The sequence below is a fragment of the Cherax quadricarinatus genome, chromosome 79, assembly GCF_038502225.1.
Source record: "Cherax quadricarinatus isolate ZL_2023a chromosome 79, ASM3850222v1, whole genome shotgun sequence".
Lineage (NCBI taxonomy): Eukaryota > Metazoa > Arthropoda > Malacostraca > Decapoda > Parastacidae > Cherax > Cherax quadricarinatus.
This window is the reverse complement of record NC_091370.1, coordinates 8,250,699-8,272,177: the sequence shown is the minus strand read 5'-3', so window position 1 is coordinate 8,272,177 and position 21,479 is coordinate 8,250,699. Positions and strand designations below refer to the sequence as shown.

Genomic DNA, 21,479 nt, shown 5'->3' with positions numbered 1-21,479 from the left:
AAAATAACTGACATAACGGGCAAGAGTCAAAGAATGTCTAAACATTTCACTCAAATTACTACTGGAATATGATCTTGGTTGCATATTGTACTAAGGCTGTTTGATTCTTAACACTTTTAATATATATAGTACTGCAAGAAATTCCTGTTTATTTACACTACGTAAATACAGTTCAGATGTTAACACGTTAACTTTGTTAAAATGTCTGGCAATAATGAGTACTCTCCTTGGCACGGTATGAGTTTACCTTCAACATTAATGGACAATATCTTTTATTACCGATGTAATTAATAAAATTACAATGATTACTGAAAGTCTGATAGACTTTACCCAGCATCCTGTACCAGGTTTTCACTGAGTAGCTTCAGTTTTTATCATATTTCGGAAATTTGCGTCTTTGGTAAGTTTATTTAGGTATAGGTACATATAAATACAGTTACATAAATTATCATACATAGCAACATATGTGTAAATTACCTAGCATAGCCCCAAAAAAGTCAGATAAATTGACTTATTTCCAGTGGAGCTGATTTACCTGACGGTTGAAAAGAGTACTGTGATGAATAAAATCTCGGGGCTCAACTAGTGGCAAGTTTAGTTTTACTCTGCATATAACCTTGACACATCGATTATATAAACACACTTATCTATCGTTTCCATACTCACTCACTCTCTTTTGCTAGTTACCCATTTGCCAAGATACGTTTTCTATGACTGACACTCCCATGCTTAAAGTTCACATTTCTGCCACCAGATGGCAGACTATTACGTACTTTTTATTGATCGTGCTTCTCGGAAACTTCTCGACATCTTGTCTTCAATTCGCAGGCGTACCAACACTCTTGTATATTGATTAGCACAAATAAAGCCAGTATACTTTACAAATTATAAGTTAAGCGTGGTCTAATGCGATTTAGAAAATGGCATAACTGTAAATTAATTTTAATAATTCATAATTTATTATAAACAAAACATATGTTATTATAACATGCATAATAGTTACGTTGGCAGACTACCAAAACACTATACGTCATCGTGATGTCATGGATCCTCAAGGTCTTCGACGAAGATGGATTGGCATATATCGCCGATATAATAACTTAAATATAATACTGTATCATAACACCTTATTTAAACCAAGTTTGCCTAATATAAATAAAATAACAAAAAATAACAATAGATTCCTCAATTCAAGGAAAATAAATATATCCTTTGGTAATGCCTAAAAAACTGTATGTGGGAAAATTCGAGAAGAGAGAGAGGACCATGTGGAGCCATGTTTACAGCCTGAGCCCAAGCAGCGTCAGACGCTTGACGTGATTGGCTGTTGCCTCAATAGATGTTGAAGCTGGCCTGCCATTTGCTGTGACACTGTTTGAGACACGTAATGTGATTAGCTGCTGACTCAAAGGATATGGAAGCTGATGTGCTATTGGCTTTGATTTGCACTACTGTGACCCCTCTGGACTCCCTCGAGTAAGACCAAAACAAACCAGAGTGAAGGCAGCCCAAGTGAAACTTCTCGAGTGAAAATTTGTATCAAAAACACTTTTGAACCCAGAAGTAAAACTATTGATGGTGTTAACTATTTAGTGAACGTTTGGACGACAATTTATGTTTGTGTAAACGTTATACTCGTGCTTTCTTTGTTGGATAGTGACGACATTAATGTACTTTATCTGGACCAGGCAAGTGTATACAGCGATTGTTTTTATTTTGTGTTTAATCCGAGTGTTTCGTATCATTTTGGTTGATGACATATATATAGCTAAAGGAATATATACCTATAGACACTCTGACTTACATATCCACAATAACAGAAAAGCCACAATAGGAAAAAAGTGAAAGCTTGCCTGTGGCAACGTCTTGTGGTAAGTATAAGCCCTAAAATAACAATTGGCATCTCTTCCAAAAGATACTTATTCGTCATTAACAAATTATTTTTAATTCTTCTACCAATTGAACTGTATATGAAGTTTTCGTGTCAGTTGTGTTGCCATGAATATTAACCCCATTTAAACCCATTTAAAATTATGTGGTACACATATATCGCAGTTATAATAGCACGTTCTTTGTTCAACAAATATTATTTTAATAAAATGTGGTTTTAAGAAAACACTCACTATATATACGAAAAGATATAAGCACATGTATAGGCACATATAAGCTGTTGTATTTTGGTAGTCATACATATACTGTCATAACTGTTTCCACTTGCGATACTTTTCCCGCGCTTTAATAACGATAACCAGCGAGGGATATTTTTCCCGCCATTCGACAGGAAGGCCCCACCCTGGCCATATATGATTGAGGTCACGTGGCATATATCCTCTATCTGTGTCTATTTTCTTATAATTCGTCTATCTGTCTCTATTTTCTTATAATTAAATAATGTATTTTTATACAAATCAAACCGTTTTTCAGTTACTCCAGGTGTAGTGGAAAATTTCGAGCATAGATCTCACCATTTGCCATGGTTCCTAATCTCTCATTCTTTTGTTCAATAAATGATAGTAATTTATCTTTTCTCTTTGTAGTGACAATATGCACCAATTTGTGCCGATTATGAGTTGAAATCTGATCGCTTGATGAATGAAAGATATTTAAATAGCTTTAAAGAAGAGAAACAAAATGGCAAGAGTTTCATAAGGCTTTGGTGTCATGGGCCCCGTATCGAGCATAGTGGCTAATGTTTACGTCAAGGCGGCGTTGCCACATGTACATTTGTTTTGATAACTTATATCACATTTAAAACCTTAGTTTATATTACATTAATTTGCATTAATAAGCTGAATATCAAATATACACAAATGAAGTATTTCCTCTTATAAGTTAACTTGATTTTAATGTTGTTTAGCCCTCAAAAGTATGTGCATGTGGCAGTAAGATATTATTGACTGATCACGTGGTCTACCTGTGGGTGTGGATGTTGATAGTTTGCCAGTAACAAGGTGGGTGTTCATTATAGTCTGAAATTTACCTGCTATTATGCATCATGGTTGATCTAAACAACGAATGAGTGAGCAATAAAAGCTATTCTTCACTGAGCATATGCATAACACTTGCGTTAACCACGTAATGTTAAGTCAATGTTTACATCTTCCTCTTAATAAATAGTAGCCGTTTTCTTTGTGACTCACAACAAACTGTGATATATGCCACTTATATTTACAATGTAGGGATGTCAACAATGCAAAAAAAAAAAAGTATTTTATTGTACTAATAAATCGAAATTAAGTTTGGTTCCACCTTGGACGATAGCGCTACTGAAGGGCAGTGCAAAATTTCAAGCTAAATATTTACTCTGTAACAGCAATGAAAATTAGATGTACTTTAGTTACCAAGAACGATTTTTATTGTATATGTGTATTAACGTTTTTGTTTCAGAGTAAAAACAAGAATAATAAGTTAATAATTACAAGACTAGAAAATACACACGAAATATACATCGAGGTGTGTATTTCTTTCAACATTTATATGCTGAGAGTTTAAGCCGTATTTTAGGGATAAAAATATTCTTGTCCGGCAATAAAAAGGTTACCGTGCAACTTTAATAAAACTAGTGCAGTCGATAGGTTTTAAACCTATTAATCCACCAACCAACCAAGTACATATTTACGGTGGCAGTAAAAAAATATATAAACCAAATTTTGTCATAGAGCGCCAACCAACATAGAAGGGGATATAAAAGAAAAAAAAAACGGGAAGATCTGAAAGGTGAAGGTTGAGGAGGAGAAGCCTTTCCATGATGAATGTGAGGAAGAAGAAGAGGACGATAAGAGAATAACGAAAACTAAGGAAAGAAAAAGGGAGAGGAAGAGGAAAAAGAGATCAGGAGGAAAATGAATAACAGCTGAATAATACTTGCAACAACCGTAAAGGAGATAGCCGAGGCTTCTACATGTTCCATTTCTCCCCCCCCCCCCCTCTGTCTCTCACGAGTCCGGTCTAGCGTTGAGGATGCAACGCAATGTCCCAAATGTCGTTTGGACATTTAAAAATGTGCTAATTGCTGCATATTTGGTTTTACTCAGACATCCGTCCTGCGTGATGGAATATCAAAAAGAAACATGGCTACATTCCTTCCCAAGAAAATAACTCAAGTAGAGTATAAAAGCTAGGATGAAGTGTAAAGTAAGTTTTAACCAAACAGTAAAACGAAAAACTAATGTGAAGATTTAGAAGTGATAATATCGGAGGATCCCACCAACAGGGATTACAACGGTGTAGTTGTTACAACTACGAGGAAAGTAATAGAATGGATAACGAGAACGCTCAAAACAAGGGATGCCATGCCAATGATCGCTCTAGGCTGTCTACTAACATCCCCATTCAAAGCGGTCGAAATTACAGGTCTGGAGAATGTACAGAGAACCTTCGTTGCACGTATAAATTCACTCAGACACCTTAATTACTAGGAACGTTTGAAGTAGCTTGACTTGCACTCCTTGGAATACAGGCGAGAAAAATACATCATAATTTACACCTGGAAAATCCTAAAGGGACTGGTCCCAAACCTGCACACAGAAATCACTCCCTACTAAAGAAAAGAAAAAAAAACTTGGCAAACGGTACAATATACCCTAAAGAAAAGTAATGATGCCAGGAGTACATTAAGAAAAAACACAGTAAGTATCAGGGGCTCGAGATTGTTCACCAGCCTCCTATCACGCATAGAGGGGATAACCAATATACCAGTATCTGTCTTTAAGAGGGAGCTCGATAAATACCAAACGTCAGTGCCTGACCCTCCGGGCTATGGTTCATACGTTGTATTACATGCATCCAGCAATAACAGCTTAGTTGATTAGGCCCAGATCCACCGGGAGGCCTGGTCATGGATCGGGCCGCGGGGACGTTGACCTCCGGAACACCCTCCATGTAGATAAGTATGACACGTGTACAACAGTTACAAACGTACAAACGTCTGGATCATTGTTTCAGATTATGGAGCAGAACTCTTCTCCAGGCTGAGGGACTGACCGCCTCAAAACTACTCGAGGGTGATGGACTGATTACATCTTTGCATCTCCGCTGCTTCTGCTGTATCTATACGTATCTGAAGAAGTCTACTGTGTGGGCGAAACATTTCGGAATGAAGATACCCAACTGGTGCCCAATAATATTTTATTACATATACATTACCTGTATACCGCAGAAAAGAATTTATTATTATTTACCCTCTAAGTAGACTCCAGGTAGGTATACCTGGAGTGGGTTTTTGGGGTCAACGCCCCCGCGGCCTGGTCCGTGACCAGGCAGGTAACACCAGTAAGGTAGATATACCCAATTTGAGTATCATCATCGTCAATTTAAGCGCTAAACCCGGACGTCATACAACGCTTGAGTACATTTTAATGGAAGACGGAGGCGGGTGCTTCTAATATACACCATAAGTCAATAGTAACCTAGCTTTTAGGTTTATAGGCCCTAATATATAATAATAATAAATAGCCTAACACCACTGTTGGATGGCGCCATAGACTTAATTATTACTTCAAATATTTGGGAAGTGGGTAAGGTAAGATTCGTCAGTAAACAGTACAAGTGTTTCCCGAGTGAGTCTTAGTTAAATGATGACCTGCTGTTGGAGCTTTTGGTCATCTACCCGAGGCCTTCCGCTGGCTTACCAAGGTCCACCCCTTAAAAAATTAAGGTTATACTTAAAATCAGTCTAAATACGTGCATAGCATGGGCCAGTAAGCCTACCGCAGTGCTCCTCCCACTCAAGAGGTTGCAGTCTAGGGGACCCTTTCTCCCTCAACTACGGGTCCATAAGCCTATATTTCTACATTGTAAGTATGACGTAGAATTAGGCAGCAGCACACTCACTACAAGTGGTACAAATATGGTTATATATTACGTAACAGAGGTTCCACCCTCCCAACACTCAAGTTACCAGTTTCCAGTTTCACAACTCATCAGGCACCCCGTTACATTCTTAAGAGTATATCACTCTCAATGTACAGTATATGCACCGAGAACAACAGTGCATGTAAAACTTGGAGGGGTGTATCTCTCAGTATGTATGCTCACAGATTTTATTTTAATCCCTATATAAGGGAGCTTGAATGAGAGTAGAGAAAGTGTAGGCGAGGAGGGAGGGAGGGAGGGAAGGGGGAAGGGAGGGAATTAGAGTACGGACACATGCACTCAGGGTCTGAGTGTTCTCGTGTGGCCTTACTGAGGAAGATACAAGTGCATCATACTTTGGTATGTCACTCTCACCACTACTACCACCACTACGACCACCACCACTACCACCACCACCACCACCACCACCACTACCACCACCACTACCACCACCACCACCACCAATTGTCATCTCCATCGCGGGTTAGGTCAGCGAGACTATCAACATATATGAGCCTAGAGTTCTCGACTATCCAACCTGCTACCAGCGGATATCAGAAATATTGTAGAAACCATTGTAGAAGTTTTCAAGCGGAAACTGAATTACTACCTCCGTGGGGTGTTAGACCAACCAGACTGTGATGGATATGTGAGCCAGAGGGCCTCTGACTGCAACAGCCAGGCAATCAACAGGAAGGCCAGGCACCTGGCCGTTCAGAGAGAGTAGAAAAAACTCGAAACAGATCACAGGTAAATCAGAGTAAAAAAATATTAAATACACACAATGGTAATATGTGACAATGTAAGTAAACCAAATGGAAATCCATCTGTAGAAGAAATGGAAGTAGACTAACCGGGCATAAACTGATACCTGTTAATCTGTTAGTGATTCCGGAGATTATCTTCCCCACGGCCCGGTTTAAGACCAGGTCCCCCTCAAGGAAGGTTCCTTGATGTTGGTGAGGGGCTCTTGATTTAGGGAATTGGATCTGTGCTCCAGTTCCCCGAATTAAGCCTGAATGCCTTCCACATCCCCCCCCCAGGCGCTGTATAATCCTCCGGGTTTAGCGCTTCCCCCTTGATTATAATAATAATAATTAAGACCAGGCCTCTTAGCCTGGAAACAAAATACAGTATTATCACTTTATCTTTGACGAGTTCCCAGAGTTTTTTCACTTTCAGAAACCGGCCTTGGGCCAGGCTCGTCTGGTGCTTGCCTGGTTAACTAGGATGGTTTGCTGCTAGGGGTCCACTGGCCCCTCTTGAAGACTCCTACACTTGTATTACAGAATTAAGAACTCTTAAGAAACACATGAGAAAGTATGTGTGTACTGAATGAAAGTAGGTATTTGTAAGATTCACATCTTATCTTAACCTATATCTTCATGAAAATAATAATTGTAGATTTACAGATTAACTAAATTTAGCTTAGGACAACTAACGTTGCAATAATGAGGATAAGTTGCTCTATTAACCCCCTTTCAAAGGTGGTTGTTGATAGTGGTGTAACGCAAGTCATAACTACTCAGAGAAGATGTACCAAGGCCTCCCTACACTTCTACTGTCAAACACCTCCTAGGTCTCCAACAACAGTCAATATAGTCACTAAAAGGACACAAGTGCAACTAATGTGACATTTTATTGTGGCAACGTTTCGCTCTCCAGGAGCTTGATAAAGCTCCTGGAGAGCGAAACGTTGCCACAATAAAATGTCACATTAGTTGCACTTGTGTCCTTTTACTTTACATATTGTCGGTAATTCTACCAACTTTATTACAATATAGTCACTGCTGTCAAACACCTCCAAAGTCTCCACAACAGACTCAGCATAGTCACTATTATCAAACACACCTCCAAGGACTCCAACAACAGACTCAACATAGTCACTATTATCAAACACACCTCCAAGGACTCCAACAACAGACTCAGCATAGTCACTATTATCAAACACACCTCCAAGGACTCCAACAACAGACTCAACATAGTCACTATTATCAAACACACCTCCAAGGACTCCAACAACAGACTCAGCATAGTCACTATTATCAAACACACCTCCAAGGTCTCCAACAACAGACTCAACATAGTCACTATTATCAAACACACCTCCAAGGTCTCCAACAACAGACTCAACATAGTCACTATTATCAAACGCACCTCCAAGGTCTCCAACAACAGACTCAACATAGTCACTATTATCAAACACACCTCCAAGGTCTCCAACAACAGACTCAACATAGTCACTATTATCAAACACACCTCCAAGGTCTCCAACAACAGACTCAGCATAGTCACTATTATCAAACACACCTCCAAGGTCTCCAACAACAGACTCAACATAGTCACTATTATCAAACACACCTCCAAGGTCTCCAACAACAGACTCAACATAGTCACTATTATCAAACACACCTCCAAGGACTCCAACAACAGACTCAGCATAGTCACTATTATCAAACGCACCTCCAAGGTCTCCAACAACAGACTCAACATAGTCACTATTATCAAACACACCTCCAAGGTCTCCAACAACAGACTCAACATAGTCACTATTATCAAACACACCTCCAAGGTCTCCAACAACAGACTCAACATAGTCACTATTATCAAACACACCTCCAAGGTCTCCAACAACAGACTCAGCATAGTCACTATTATCAAACACACCTCCAAGGTCTCCAACAACAGACTCAACATAGTCACTATTATCAAACACACCTCCAAGGTCTCCAACAACAGACTCAACATAGTCACTATTATCAAACACACCTCCAAGGTCTCCAACAACAGACTCAACATAGTCACTATTATCAAACGCACCTCCAAGGTCTCCAACAACAGACTCAACATAGTCACTATTATCAAACACACCTCCAAGGTCTCCAACAGACTCAACATAGTCACTATTATCAAACGCACCTCCAAGGTCTCCAACAACAGACTCAACATAGACACTATTTTCTCTTGTTACCATCAAAGGATACACTATATAAAAAAAATGGTACAAATGAAAAGTAGAAAAAATGCCCCATTAATTATTTTGCTTTCATTTGTTTATTTACAAAATTGAGAGATATTGGTCAGGGTACACAAAAAACTCGCACATTGAAGAGAGGAGCTTACGACGACGTTTCGGTCCGACTTGGACCATTTACAAAGTCACAGTGTGACTTTCGGACAGTCTGACCGAAACGTCATCGTAAGCTCCTCTCTTCTATGTGCGAGTTATTTGTGTATCGTTCCAGTCACGGTATTGTGCCTTTTTTTGTTATTATTGGTCAGGGTAGATTACGTTAAGTTAGGTATGAATGCTGGTTAATTTATGTTACGTTACGTTAGATATGAATGCTGGTTAATTTATGTTAGGTCACGTTAGGTATGAATGCTGGTTAATTTATGTTAGGTTACGTTAGGTATGAACGCTGGTTAATTTACGTTAGGTTACGCTAGATATGAATGTTGATTAATTAATGTTAGGTTACGTTAGATATGAATGCTGATTACTTAATGTTAGGTTACGTTAGATATGAATGCTTATTATTTAATGTTAGGTTACGTTAGGTATGAATGCTGGTTAATTTACGTTAGGTTACGCTAGATATGAATTCTGATAAATTAATGTTAGGTTACGTTAGATATGAATGCTGGTTAATTTATGTTAAGTTACGTTAGGTATGAATGCTGGTTAATTTATGCTAGGTTACATTACATATAAATACTGGTTAAGTTGAATTCCGTGTGACGTTTTTTCCAACTTTTCACTTGTGCCATTTTTCCGTTTTATTTTTTACCTGTGCCATTGTTGCTCGTTCCATTGTTACCCAAGACCTCACTAGAGACATCACTAGAGATATCACCAGAGACATCACTAGAGATATCACTAGTGATATCACCAGAGACATCACCAGAGACATCACTAGAGATATCACCAGAGAAATATCACCAAGATAACTATGTAGATGAAACACCCAGAGATATCCGTAAGCACATTTCAGAGCAATACGCGAGGACAATGAGACAAGAAGGCTTGGGTAATACTCCGTAATTCCCACGACCACTTAATTACCTGGAGTGGTTTATCAAGTGGATCAAACGTTAAGATGTCTTGAAAGTGCACTCAGTGTCTAAATCAACATCCGGAGCAGCGGTTTTTACAAGTGAGCTGAACTTGCAATTTTTTTTTAGGACGTTTTTGACCAGACTTGCACCTGACATGCTCTTCACCTCACTGCTACTCGCTACTTCTTATGAGTTTATCTGTTAGTAACTTGATAAAGCTAACTGATGTAACTCGCTCGCATACCTCATGTACTTATCCAAACTACTTTCTTTTAAAGGTACCGAAAGTACTCACTTCATTAATGGATAAGAATACCTTTTACAAACTACGAAAATACTTCCAGTAGGGGTGAGGATTCCTTACAAATTTGCTTAACAGATGGAGGCTTGGTCTGGGACCGGTCTACGGGGGCGGAGACCTCCAGAAGTGATTCCAGGTAATAATTTCCCCTAGGTGCTCCATACTATAGTCGGGTAAGACACAGGTACTTATTTTTACTGCAGGGTGAGCAAGGACAACAGAGGCCTAAGGAAACTAGCCCATATTTCGCTGGCCCTGTAAACGAACCCGGGACCTTTCGGCTATGAGCCGAACTGTGTATGGGAGAGTGCATGATGCGGGGAGAGGAGGGTTGGTGTGTAGCAGGAAGAAGTGTGTGGAAGGGGAGCGGGCGTATGAATGGGATAGTGTTTACAATGCCGTGGCCAAGGTCATCGGGACACAAAGCGGTGTAGTTTAAGGGTGGGTGTGCTGGATGCTCCTGGGTTATAGGAAGGTATTAAGTACTGTACTACAAATAATCCACAAACTAGAGAAAGAGAACGAGATAATAGTGAAGAATATATCAAGATGGACAGAGGTGTGAGAGTCCCACAAGGGCTGGTGCTGGAACAAATATTGTTCTTATACGTAAATAGTATGTGAGAAAAGATCAAGTATACTTTGTTTGGGGATGATGTACAATCATCCACTGTTTTGTTTTCGGATGATGTGTAACAACTTAGAACTTGATACTAGGAAGCCCTCAAATAGGAGTTTCTTGATACTAGTGAAGGAATCTTGATCCACAGTAATTAAGCTACTCACTCCATACACTGAGTAAGCTGGATTGTCTTCCATTCCCTAAGCGTTGCATGGCCCTATGAATTTATGTAAAGTAAAAGAACACAAGTTCAACTAATGTGACATTTTATTGTGGCAACGTTTCGCTCTCCAGTTACAAACAATACATGGACACAGAGGGTATATATAGGCTTATCTAAGTGAGGTGTGATACTAGTGGTGGTAGTAGTAGTAGTAGTAGTAGTGATATAAGTTGTAGTAGTAGAAATACAATATGGTAGAGCAATTAACTTGCACATGAGTAAAAGGATATAAAAGCTATCACTTGGGTAGCATAAAAATAGGTGTAGTATTAGCAGGAGAGACTAAGTGATGGCAGGGTTTACTGTTTTCAGGAGGATTCTTGCTAAGACTTCAGAGACGGTGAAGCTGCCTTTGTTTTACTTAATTGTATTGGTAACAGCGATTAGCGATGATTCAAGGCGCTTGCGTCTGCGGAAGTTTGTTTCTTTGATCACTGTTTCCAATACAATTAAACAAAACAAAGGCAGCTTCGGGAGCTGTAACCTACTTATTTCTGCAACATTGCAAGCTCCTGATGTGTTGATTGCAACATGAAAGGCCTAGAGCTATTATTTAACTCCCCCCGTGATTGTTTTGCATCTAGCGTTCCTTGTTCGCGATTATTGCACACACACACACACACACACACACACACACACACACACACACACACACACACACACACACACACACACACACACACACCAATTGACCTATTCTTGCCGAATAGGTAAAACTGGTCAATTAGCAAGAACTCATTTACAATTAAGTCCTTTCTAAAATTTTCTCTTATACGTTTAAAGATTTTTTTTTAATTTATGTTATAATGTAAAAACTAATAATTTTTTACCAAAAGAACCTTAGAAAACTTACTTAACTTTATTATAACAAGCGCAATTTAATTTAGCCCAATCCAACTAAATGTATTTTAGATAAGTTTACAATAATTTAAAAATAAATATACACAGTGAGATATTTTTTTTTCGTTAGGTTCAAAATGATTTTAGCGAAGTTATTGCATACACATATTTTCGTTTGCCTTATTCGGCAAGAACAGAGTTGCTATTTAAGCCAAAATCGCAAATTTTACCTATTCAGCACGACACATATGGTATACAATACTGACAAGTTGAAGAGTAAGACAAATGCAGCACAAGGAATTGACAAAAGAGTTTCACCTGCGCTGCAGGCATCATCTGTCGTATACAAAGATAAATTACTCCATTATTCTTTTGTTCTTGTAAGTAGGAACACAAGGAGAGGGCAGGAAGAGAGGCAGTTCAGTCACCCAGAGTTGGCAGCAGTTAGTGCCGAGTCAGACAGTGCCATCCCAGACGGTGGTCAACTCTTTCCTGCCTCTCATCACAGCTCGCACACGTGACAAGCACTCACATTACTACTCGCCCAATTAAAATATTAAGATAGAGATGTCCTGGTACAACTTGACCTCGTAGTACAAATACGAGGTGTAAAATATTAAAATAGAGATGTCCTGGTATAACTTGTCCTTGTAGTACAAATACGAGGTGTAAAATATTAAAATAGAGATGTCCTGGTATAACTTGACCTCGTAGTACAAATACGAGGTGTAAAATATTAAAATAGAGATGTCCTGGTATAACTTGTCCTTGTAGTACAAATACTAGGTGTAAAATATTAATTAAATAAGCCCAGCATAACAAACACTAAGGACATTTCACTAGATGTTTCGCCCAAGGGGGCTTTATCAAGAAAACTAGATTAATAAATAATCCAGTAGGCAAAGCGTCTCTTAGTATAATGTCCTAAGCACTGCATAAGACGATATTTTACACCTAGTATTAGTACTACGAGGACAAGTTGTACCAGGACCTCTCTAAATATTTTTTACCTAGTATTAGTACTACGAGGACAAGTTGTACCAGGACCTCTCTAAATATTTTTTACCTAGTATTAGTACTACGAGGACAAGTTGTACCAGGACCTCTCTAAATATTTTTTACCTAGTATTTGTACTACGAGGACAAGTTGTACCAGGACCTCTCTAAATATTTTTTACCTAGTATTAGTACTACGAGGACAAGTTGTACCAGGACCTCTCTAAATATTTTTTACCTAGTATTTGTACTACGAGGACAAGTTGTACCAGGACCTCTAAATATTTTTTACCTAGTATTAGTACTACGAGGACAAGTTGTACCAGGACCTCTCTAAATATTTTTTACCTAGTATTTGTACTACGAGGACAAGTTGTACCAGGACCTCTCTAAATATTTTTTACCTAGTATTAGTACTACGAGGACAAGTTGTACCAGGACCTCTCTAAATATTTTTTACCTAGTATTTGTACTACGAGGACAAGTTGTACCAGGACCTCTCTAAATATTTTTTACCTAGTATTTGTACTACGAGGACAAGTTGTACCAGGACCTCTCTAAATATTTTTTTACCTAGTATTTGTACTACGAGGACAAGTTGTAAGGGTTAATTAACCCTTAATTGGGCACTCATAGGAAAAATTTGAATTTCGAAATGAATTCCCTAGAGTGGATAGAGTATCTCAATATAAGGGGAATGAGCCCATATAAATGGAATTGATAGTTTTCGAGCAATTGCTAATATGCGAAGACAGACTGTGCTAGGCCCTGTCCAACAAAGTGCCTAAAATTTGAAAGTTGCAAAGTTGCAATTGTTAATAAAACACCAAATAAATATTTTTCTAATTTATTATACAAATAGACAATATCAAAAACATAAATGGAATTTGTTTCCAAACACTTTGTAAGTATAAAAAAAATATAAAAACTAACCAAAGAGCAACACAGACACATTGCAAAGGGATAAAACATTCAAGTCCATATTCCTGAATTTCCTGAGAAAGAGCAATCATTCTACATCACTAAGTGCTACAATGAAAGGCTGTAAAGTAATTTCTTTCCTTGATGCATAGATTTACTTTTCCTATGACAGGAAAATGAGGATGTGACAGGATTTTCCTTTGACCTGCAATGCTTGCATGTAAACGTTAATTTAGGCTTTTTGGATGGCCTATCTTCCTCCTCCTCATCACATGACACCTCTGCATTGGGTGGCAAGTATTCATCACCACTGTCAAGCAATTCCAGGTCATTTGGCTCTGGATCCGAATCGCTTTCCTCGAAAACTCAGACATACTTGGACTTCTGTTTAGAGGACTCACCATAAAACAATTTCTCATTGATCTGGAAGGACAATAAAAACGTTCTGTACACATCCAGACTACTACAGAATTCATATATGCATTAGAGATTCTTTTATAAATATTTATTTGCTGAAATTTGAATTTGGGCCTAATGGGCAGTACTTAGTGTACTCATGCCTTTTTTGTTGCACTTTTCAATTGCATGGTACACTCATTATGCTTCACACAGACTTATATATATATATATATATATATATATATATATATATATATATATAACAAAATATGCCTAAACTATTCACTTACGCACTAGACACAAAAATCAGTACTTACAGACATTGTAGAGGGTAAAATCCAAGAGTATATGAGTGTCACTAGATGGAAAAAAAAAAACCGCTCTCGGCGATGCCAAGCAAGAAGTGTTTACATTTTGGTCTCTCAACCAATGGGAAGCGAGCAGATGCCATCACCACTTTGCTGGAGCGACTCAGGGAAGGCTTGTGATTGGTCAGAAACAGAGAACAGGAATCTAGATGCGCGGTGGGAGCAGGACACATGCAAAAACACGTGTTTGGGGGCGAGAACACTAGCCCCTGTCCTGTATGGGTTTGTGTGCAGACTTAATACCATTGGTTTGGCCCTTCTTGATGAATTAAACACTGGTTACTGAATCTTGTATATTTCACTACAAATTGGTTTCACCTAGCACATGTACTTAGTATGGACAGTTTGTGGTGAAATGTTGTACAATAAAAACTGCAGCTGGCGTCTTAAAATATAGTCTGCGCTTCGCCATTTTCCTGGAATTTTTGGTAATAGTCTTTTCTGACTAGCAAGTTAACTTAAATCTTTCATTTTGAGGAATCAAAAAAAAAACACACACACACACACACACACACATGCAACAGTTGGTATCATTATTTCGAAACGTTTCGCCTACACAGTAGGCTTCTTCAGTCGAGTACAGAAAAGTTGATAGAAGCAGAAGATACTCGAAGACGATGTAATCAGTCCATCACCCTTAAAGTTTTGAGGTGGTCAGTCCCTCAGTCTGGAGAAGAGCATTGTTGCATAGTATGAAACAATATTGTGTCATACTATGGAACAATGCTCTTCTCCAGACTGAGGGACTGACCACCTCAAAACTTTAAGGGTGATGGACTGATTACATCGTCTTCGAGTATCTTCTGCTTCTATCAACTTTTCTGTACTCGACTGAAGAAGCCTACTGTGTAGGCGAAACGTTTCGAAATAAAGATACCCAACTGTTGCATATGTGTCTTACCTAAACAACCTGTCGGTATTTTATACCATTTTAATGTTCACACACACACACACACACACACACACACACACACACACACACACACACACACACACACACACACAATTGGAAATTGAAGACTCAGATGAGTCTCATGGATGTGAGAAAATATTTTTATAGTTATAGAGTTGTCAAGAAGTGGAATAGTCAGGAGAGTGATGTAGTGGAGGCAGGGTCAATACACAGCTTTAAGAAGAGGTATGATAAAGTTCATGGAGCAGGGAAAGAGTGGACCTAGTAGTGGCCAGTGAAGCGGTGGGGCCAGGAACTATGACTAGACACTTGCAACCACAATTAAGAAAGAATTAGGTAAGTACACACACGTACACACACTGCAAGAAGGCCTTCGACAGTTCCGCACAAGAGATTAGTACAGAAACTAGAGGATCAGGAGCGTATAACGAGAAGGGCACTTCAATGGATCAGAAAATACTTGACAGGGAGGCAACGAGTCATGGTACGTGATGAGGTATCACAGTGGGCACCTGTGACAAGCGGGGTCCCACAGGGGTCGGTCCTAGGACCAGTGCTATTTTTGGTATATGTGAATGACATGATGGAAGGGATAGACTCAGAGGTGTCCCTGTTCGCAGATGATGTGAAGTTAATGAGGAGAATTCAATCAGATGAGGATCAGGCAGGCCTTCAAAGAGACCTGGACAGACTGGACACATGGTCCAGGAACTGGCTTCTCGAATTCAACCCTGCCAAAGGCAAAGTCATGAAGATCGGAGAAGGGCAAAGAAGACCGCAGAGTATAGGCTAGGTGGCCAACGACTGCAAACCTCGTTCAAGGAGAAAGATCGTGGCGTGAGTATAACACCGAACACGTCTCCAGAAGCACACATCAACCAGATAACTGCTGCAACATATGGGCGCCTGGCAAACCTGAGATTAGCATTCCGATACCTAAGTAAGGAATCTTTCAAGACGCTGTACACCGTGTACGTCAGGCCCATGCTTGAGTATGCAGCACCAGTTTGGAACCTGCACCGGGTCAAGCACGTTAAGAAATTAGAGAAAGTGCAAAGGTTTGCGACAAGGTTAGTTCCAGAGCTAAGGGGAATGTCCTATTAAGAAAGGTTGAGGGAAATCGGCCTGACGACACTGGAGGACAGGAGGGATAGGGGAGACATGACAACGACATACAAAATACTGCGTGGAATAGACAAGGTGGACAGAGACAAGATGTTCCAGAGAGGGGACACAGAAACAAGGGGTCACAATTGGAAGATGAAGACTCAGATGAGCCACAGGGATGTTAGGAAGCATTTCTTCAGTCATAGAGTGGTCAGGAAGTGGAACAGTCTGGCGAGCGATGTAGTGGAGGCAGGAACTATACATAGTTTTAAGACGAGGTATGATAAAGCTCGTGGAGCAGGGAGAGAGAGGACCTAGTAGTTTTCAGTGAAGAGGCGGGGCCAGAAGCTGAGTCTCAATCCCTGCAACTACAATTGGGCGAGTATGCCAGATGTATGCCAGATTTCCGACATTACCCTAACTCCGATAGATTTCGTAAAAGCCATTGACAACATGCCCATGCACTGAGCCCCGGGCCCAGACTCGTGTAACTCCGTATTCATTAAGAACTGCAGGAAACCCCTCTCGCGTGCCCTAAGTACACTATGGAGGAGGAGCTTGGACATGGGTGAAATTCCAGTCACTTAAAACAACGGATATAGTCCCACTCCATAAAGGTGGCAGCAAAGCATTAGCTAAGAACTATAGACCAATAGCTCTGACGTCCCACATCATAAAAATCTTTGAAAGAGTGCTAAGAAGCAGGATTGCAAATCACCTGGATTCCCAAAATCTGCACAATCCAGAGTAACATGGGTTCAGGGCAGGTCGCTCCTGCCTCTCACAACTACTGGATCACTATGATATGGCCTTGGATGCACTGGAAGAAAATCAGAATGCAGATATAATATACACAGACTTTGCAAAAGCATTTGACAAATGCGATCATGGCGTAATAGCCCATAAAATACGTGCTAAAGGAATAACTGGGAAAGTGGGGAGATGGATCTTCAACTTCCTAACAAATCGAACACAAAGAGTAGTGGTCAACAGAGTTAAATCGGAGGCTGCCATAGAGAAGAGCTCTGTTCCACAAGGCACAGTATTCGCTCCCATCTTATTCCTCATCCTCATATCAGACATAGATAAAGATATACACCACAGCACCGTATCATCCTTTGCGGATGATACTAGGATCTGCATGAGGCTGTCATCTGCTGAGGACGCGGTTAACCTCCAAGAAGATATAAACAAAGTTTTCCAGTGGGCAACGGTAAACAATATAATGTTCAGTGAGGACAAATTCCAATTACTCCGTTATGGAAAACTGGAGGAAATAATAACTAGAACAGAGTATACTACAGACTCTGGCCATACAATAGAGCGGAAAAATAATGTAAGGGACCTGGGAGTAGTAATGTCTGAGGATCTATCTCACTTTCAAGGATCACAACAGTGCCACGATCGCAAGTGCAAAGAAAATGATAGGATGGATAATGAGAACGTTCAAAACGAGAGATGCCAAGCCAATGATGATCCTTTTCAAATCACTTGTTCTCTCTAGGCTGGAAGAGATATATCATAATAGGAGGGAGAGATATATCATAATCTACACTTGGAAAATCCTGGAAGGAATGGTCTCAAATCTGCACACAGAAACCACTCCCTACGAAAGTAAAAGACTGGGCAGGCGATGCAAAATGCCCCCAATTAAAAGTAGGGGCGCCATTGGTACACTAAGGGAAAACACCATAAGTGTCCGGGGCCCAAGACTGTTCAACAGCCTCCCATCAAGCATTAGGGGAATTGCCAATAAGCTCCTGGCTGCCTTCAAGAGAGAGCTGGACAGATACCTAAAGTCAGTGCCGGATCAGCCGGGCTGTGGCTCGTACGTTGACGTGTGCGGCCAGCAGTAACAGCCTGGTTGATCAGGCCCTGATCCATCGGGAGGCCTGGTCATGGACCGGGCCGCGGGGGCGTTGATCCCCGGAATAACCTCCAGGTAACCTCCAAGTAACACACACACACACACAAGGAAACTTGGGAATACCGTTTCGTCATCTAAGTAAACAGTCATTCACGACACTACACCGTGTACGTTACGTCCATACTGGAGTATTTAGCCATATGGAACCCACACCTAGTCAAACACGCCAAGAAACTGGAGAAAGTGCAAAAGTTTGCAACAGGACTAGTCCCGGAACTGAAGGGTGTGTCTTACGAGGAGAGGTTAAGGGAACTCAACCTGATGACACTAGAAGATATGAGGGATAAGGGGGGACATGATAACGACGTATAAAATACTGAGAGGAATTGACAAGGTGGAACGGGCTCGAATGTTTCAGAGATGGGACACAGGAACAACTGGCCACAATTAGAAATTGAAAACCCAGATGAGCCATAGGGATATTAGGAAGTATTTCTTTAGCCTAAGAGTTGTCAGGAAGTGGAATAATCTGGAGAGTGAAGTAGTGGAGGCAAGTTCCATAGAGAGCTTTAAGAAGAGGTATAATAAGGCTCTAGGAGCGGGGAGGGAGTGACCTAGTATCGACCAGTGAAGAGGCGGGGCCAGGAGCTATGACTCGACCCCTGCAACCACATATAGGTGAGTAAACACACACACACACACATTCTCTCTCTCTCTCTCTCAATTAACTCTGGGTTATGTTACTGTGACTCACACCAGAAAATTGATCAAAACAACTGATGAAATATGAGGATTAGATAAAGGTATTAGTTATTATAATCAACATTCTTTTGTTGGCAGGTCATATAATAATAATAATAATAATAATAATATTATTATTATTATTATTATTATTATTATTATTATCTTCGTTAGAAGACCAATAAAAAAGGTGATATATATCACTAAGTTTATAAAATAATACAAAGGACCAAGATGTAATTAATGGAAATGAAAATAAAAGAGGCAGCCACAAATAGCGGTAGATATAACGTATCTGGAGTAAGATACAAAGGTTGTGTGAACCATAAACATTGAAATCATTATACATTTATACGATAGTAAAGGTCACCACCAGCATAGCTCCTGCAGCTAAAAATATTTTCACACACACACACACACACACACACACACACACACACACACACACACACACACACACTATAAAGCCTAAGAATGATGGAAAAAGTAAAGGCAAATGTAACTTTGAAAATTGGAATAAAAATATTGCAGGTTTCAATTTAACAAATGTATAAAACTAAAAGAGCAAGTTGATAAAATAAGATGACATAGATAAGAAACTAGTAAATAATAATAATGACAATAAAGGTCTTGGAAGAGTTCAAAACTAAAATATATTGGTATAACAAAAAAAGAAAAAAAATACAGAACTAGAAGTTAAACTGGCTCAGAATATCTCAGATAATGTTAACAAAAGTGAATATGAAAGGACAGAAAAGTATAAAATGAAAATATAAGACAGGTTAAGATCACTAAAGAAAAGACAGACAGGACAGCAGGTGGTTATGACTGAGGAAATTTCTGCTAGAACAGCGCGGCTTGACTCTTCTGGGTTTACCACTTCATAAAAATAATAATAATAACAATAATAATAATAATGCTAAAACAAACATAGTTTTGAAATAATAAAAAATGATTGCAAACAATGCTGAACTATCGAGGAAGACTTGACTGAGAGAGAAAATGTTGCTGTTGTTTTGGGCTGAGTACTAATATGAAATAAAATCAAGAGCAGAAAAATAAAAGCAAAAGAAAAAAAACTAAATGAGATGATAAGTAAACCTGAGAATTTAAGGGTTTAGCGCTTCTTTTTTATTATAATAATAATAATGAGCATTTAAGATGATACAGTGGGATACAGGTGAGTTGGAAAATGTGCAGTTGTTGGTGCGTGTTGTATTTGTTGTAGTGGTGTTGTTGAAGTGTATGTAGCGAGATTGGCAGGATGATGGAGGGTGCGCTAGTGAGAACTTGGTGGTGATAGTGTTGATGTTTACGGTAGTGGAAGGAACAGTGGTAGTGGATGGATAGTGGAAAACTAGGGAAGGCGAACATCAGCTGATGGCCACGTGACTTTGTTTACTTGTGGTGCGTATGAGTGCCCTCACCGCCCTGACCATCGCCTGAACGGACACACGGACGGACGGACAGACAGATGCACACGCGCACACACACACACACACACACACACACACACATACACACACACACACACACACACACACACACACACACACACACACACACACACACACAGAGGCGGGGCCAGGAGCTATGAATCGACCCCTGCAACCACAAATAGGTGAGTACAAATAGGTGAGTACACAGCCCCCACTCCACCTTCACAGCAGCCTCCCATAGTATACTACCACGTCTACTCCCACAGCCCCTACAAACCCCTCAGAACACATTAATGGAAAAGAAACTGAAGGTATGGTACACCAACACAGACGGAATAACAAATCAATATAAGGTGTGGCACAAAAGAATTATGGAAGTATCCCTGTCAGCACAGTTTGAACCTGCCCCTGCCGTGAGGCTGGGGTCGCCAGTCAGTCACGTACTCACAAGCAGTCACGACATCGGACTGCAGGCTGTCTTTCCAGCACACATATCTCAGTATACCAGTATAACCCTCTCAGTGCGTTATCATTCACCATTACTTCACTTAAGAACCCTTACGACATCCCCAGACATCACAGCGCTCACGGAAACAAAGCTCGCGGAGATAACAGATGTGATCTTTCCATCCTGATATCAGATCCTAAGGAAAGATAGATGGAACAGAGGGGAACGAGGAGTTGCACTGCTCATCAGAAACCAGTGGAGTTTTGAGGAGGTGGAAGGAATGGACAAAAGGGAAGCAAAGGACTACATAGTAGGGACACTTCAAACTGGTTATCCCAAGGTGGTGACTGCAGTGATATACAACCTGCAGGAGGCCAAGACA

At 39.9% G+C, this 21,479-nt stretch overlaps 1 protein-coding gene across 4 annotated transcripts in view; it reads left to right on the top strand.

Moving 5' to 3' along the window:
• Nucleotides 1-1,476: 1,476 nt before the first annotated feature.
• REPTOR (repressed by TOR) overlaps nucleotides 1,477-21,479 on the top strand; it is a 292,030-nt gene continuing 272,027 nt past the window's right edge. For 3 of the 4 annotated variants that reach the window (XM_070101895.1, XM_070101894.1, XM_070101893.1), the window contains exon 1: nucleotides 1,477-1,688. In XM_070101895.1, coding sequence (XP_069957996.1) covers nucleotides 1,669-1,688 — 20 coding nt within the window. In that variant the 5' untranslated portion in view covers nucleotides 1,477-1,668. The other variant, XM_070101897.1, reaches the window with a different exon arrangement.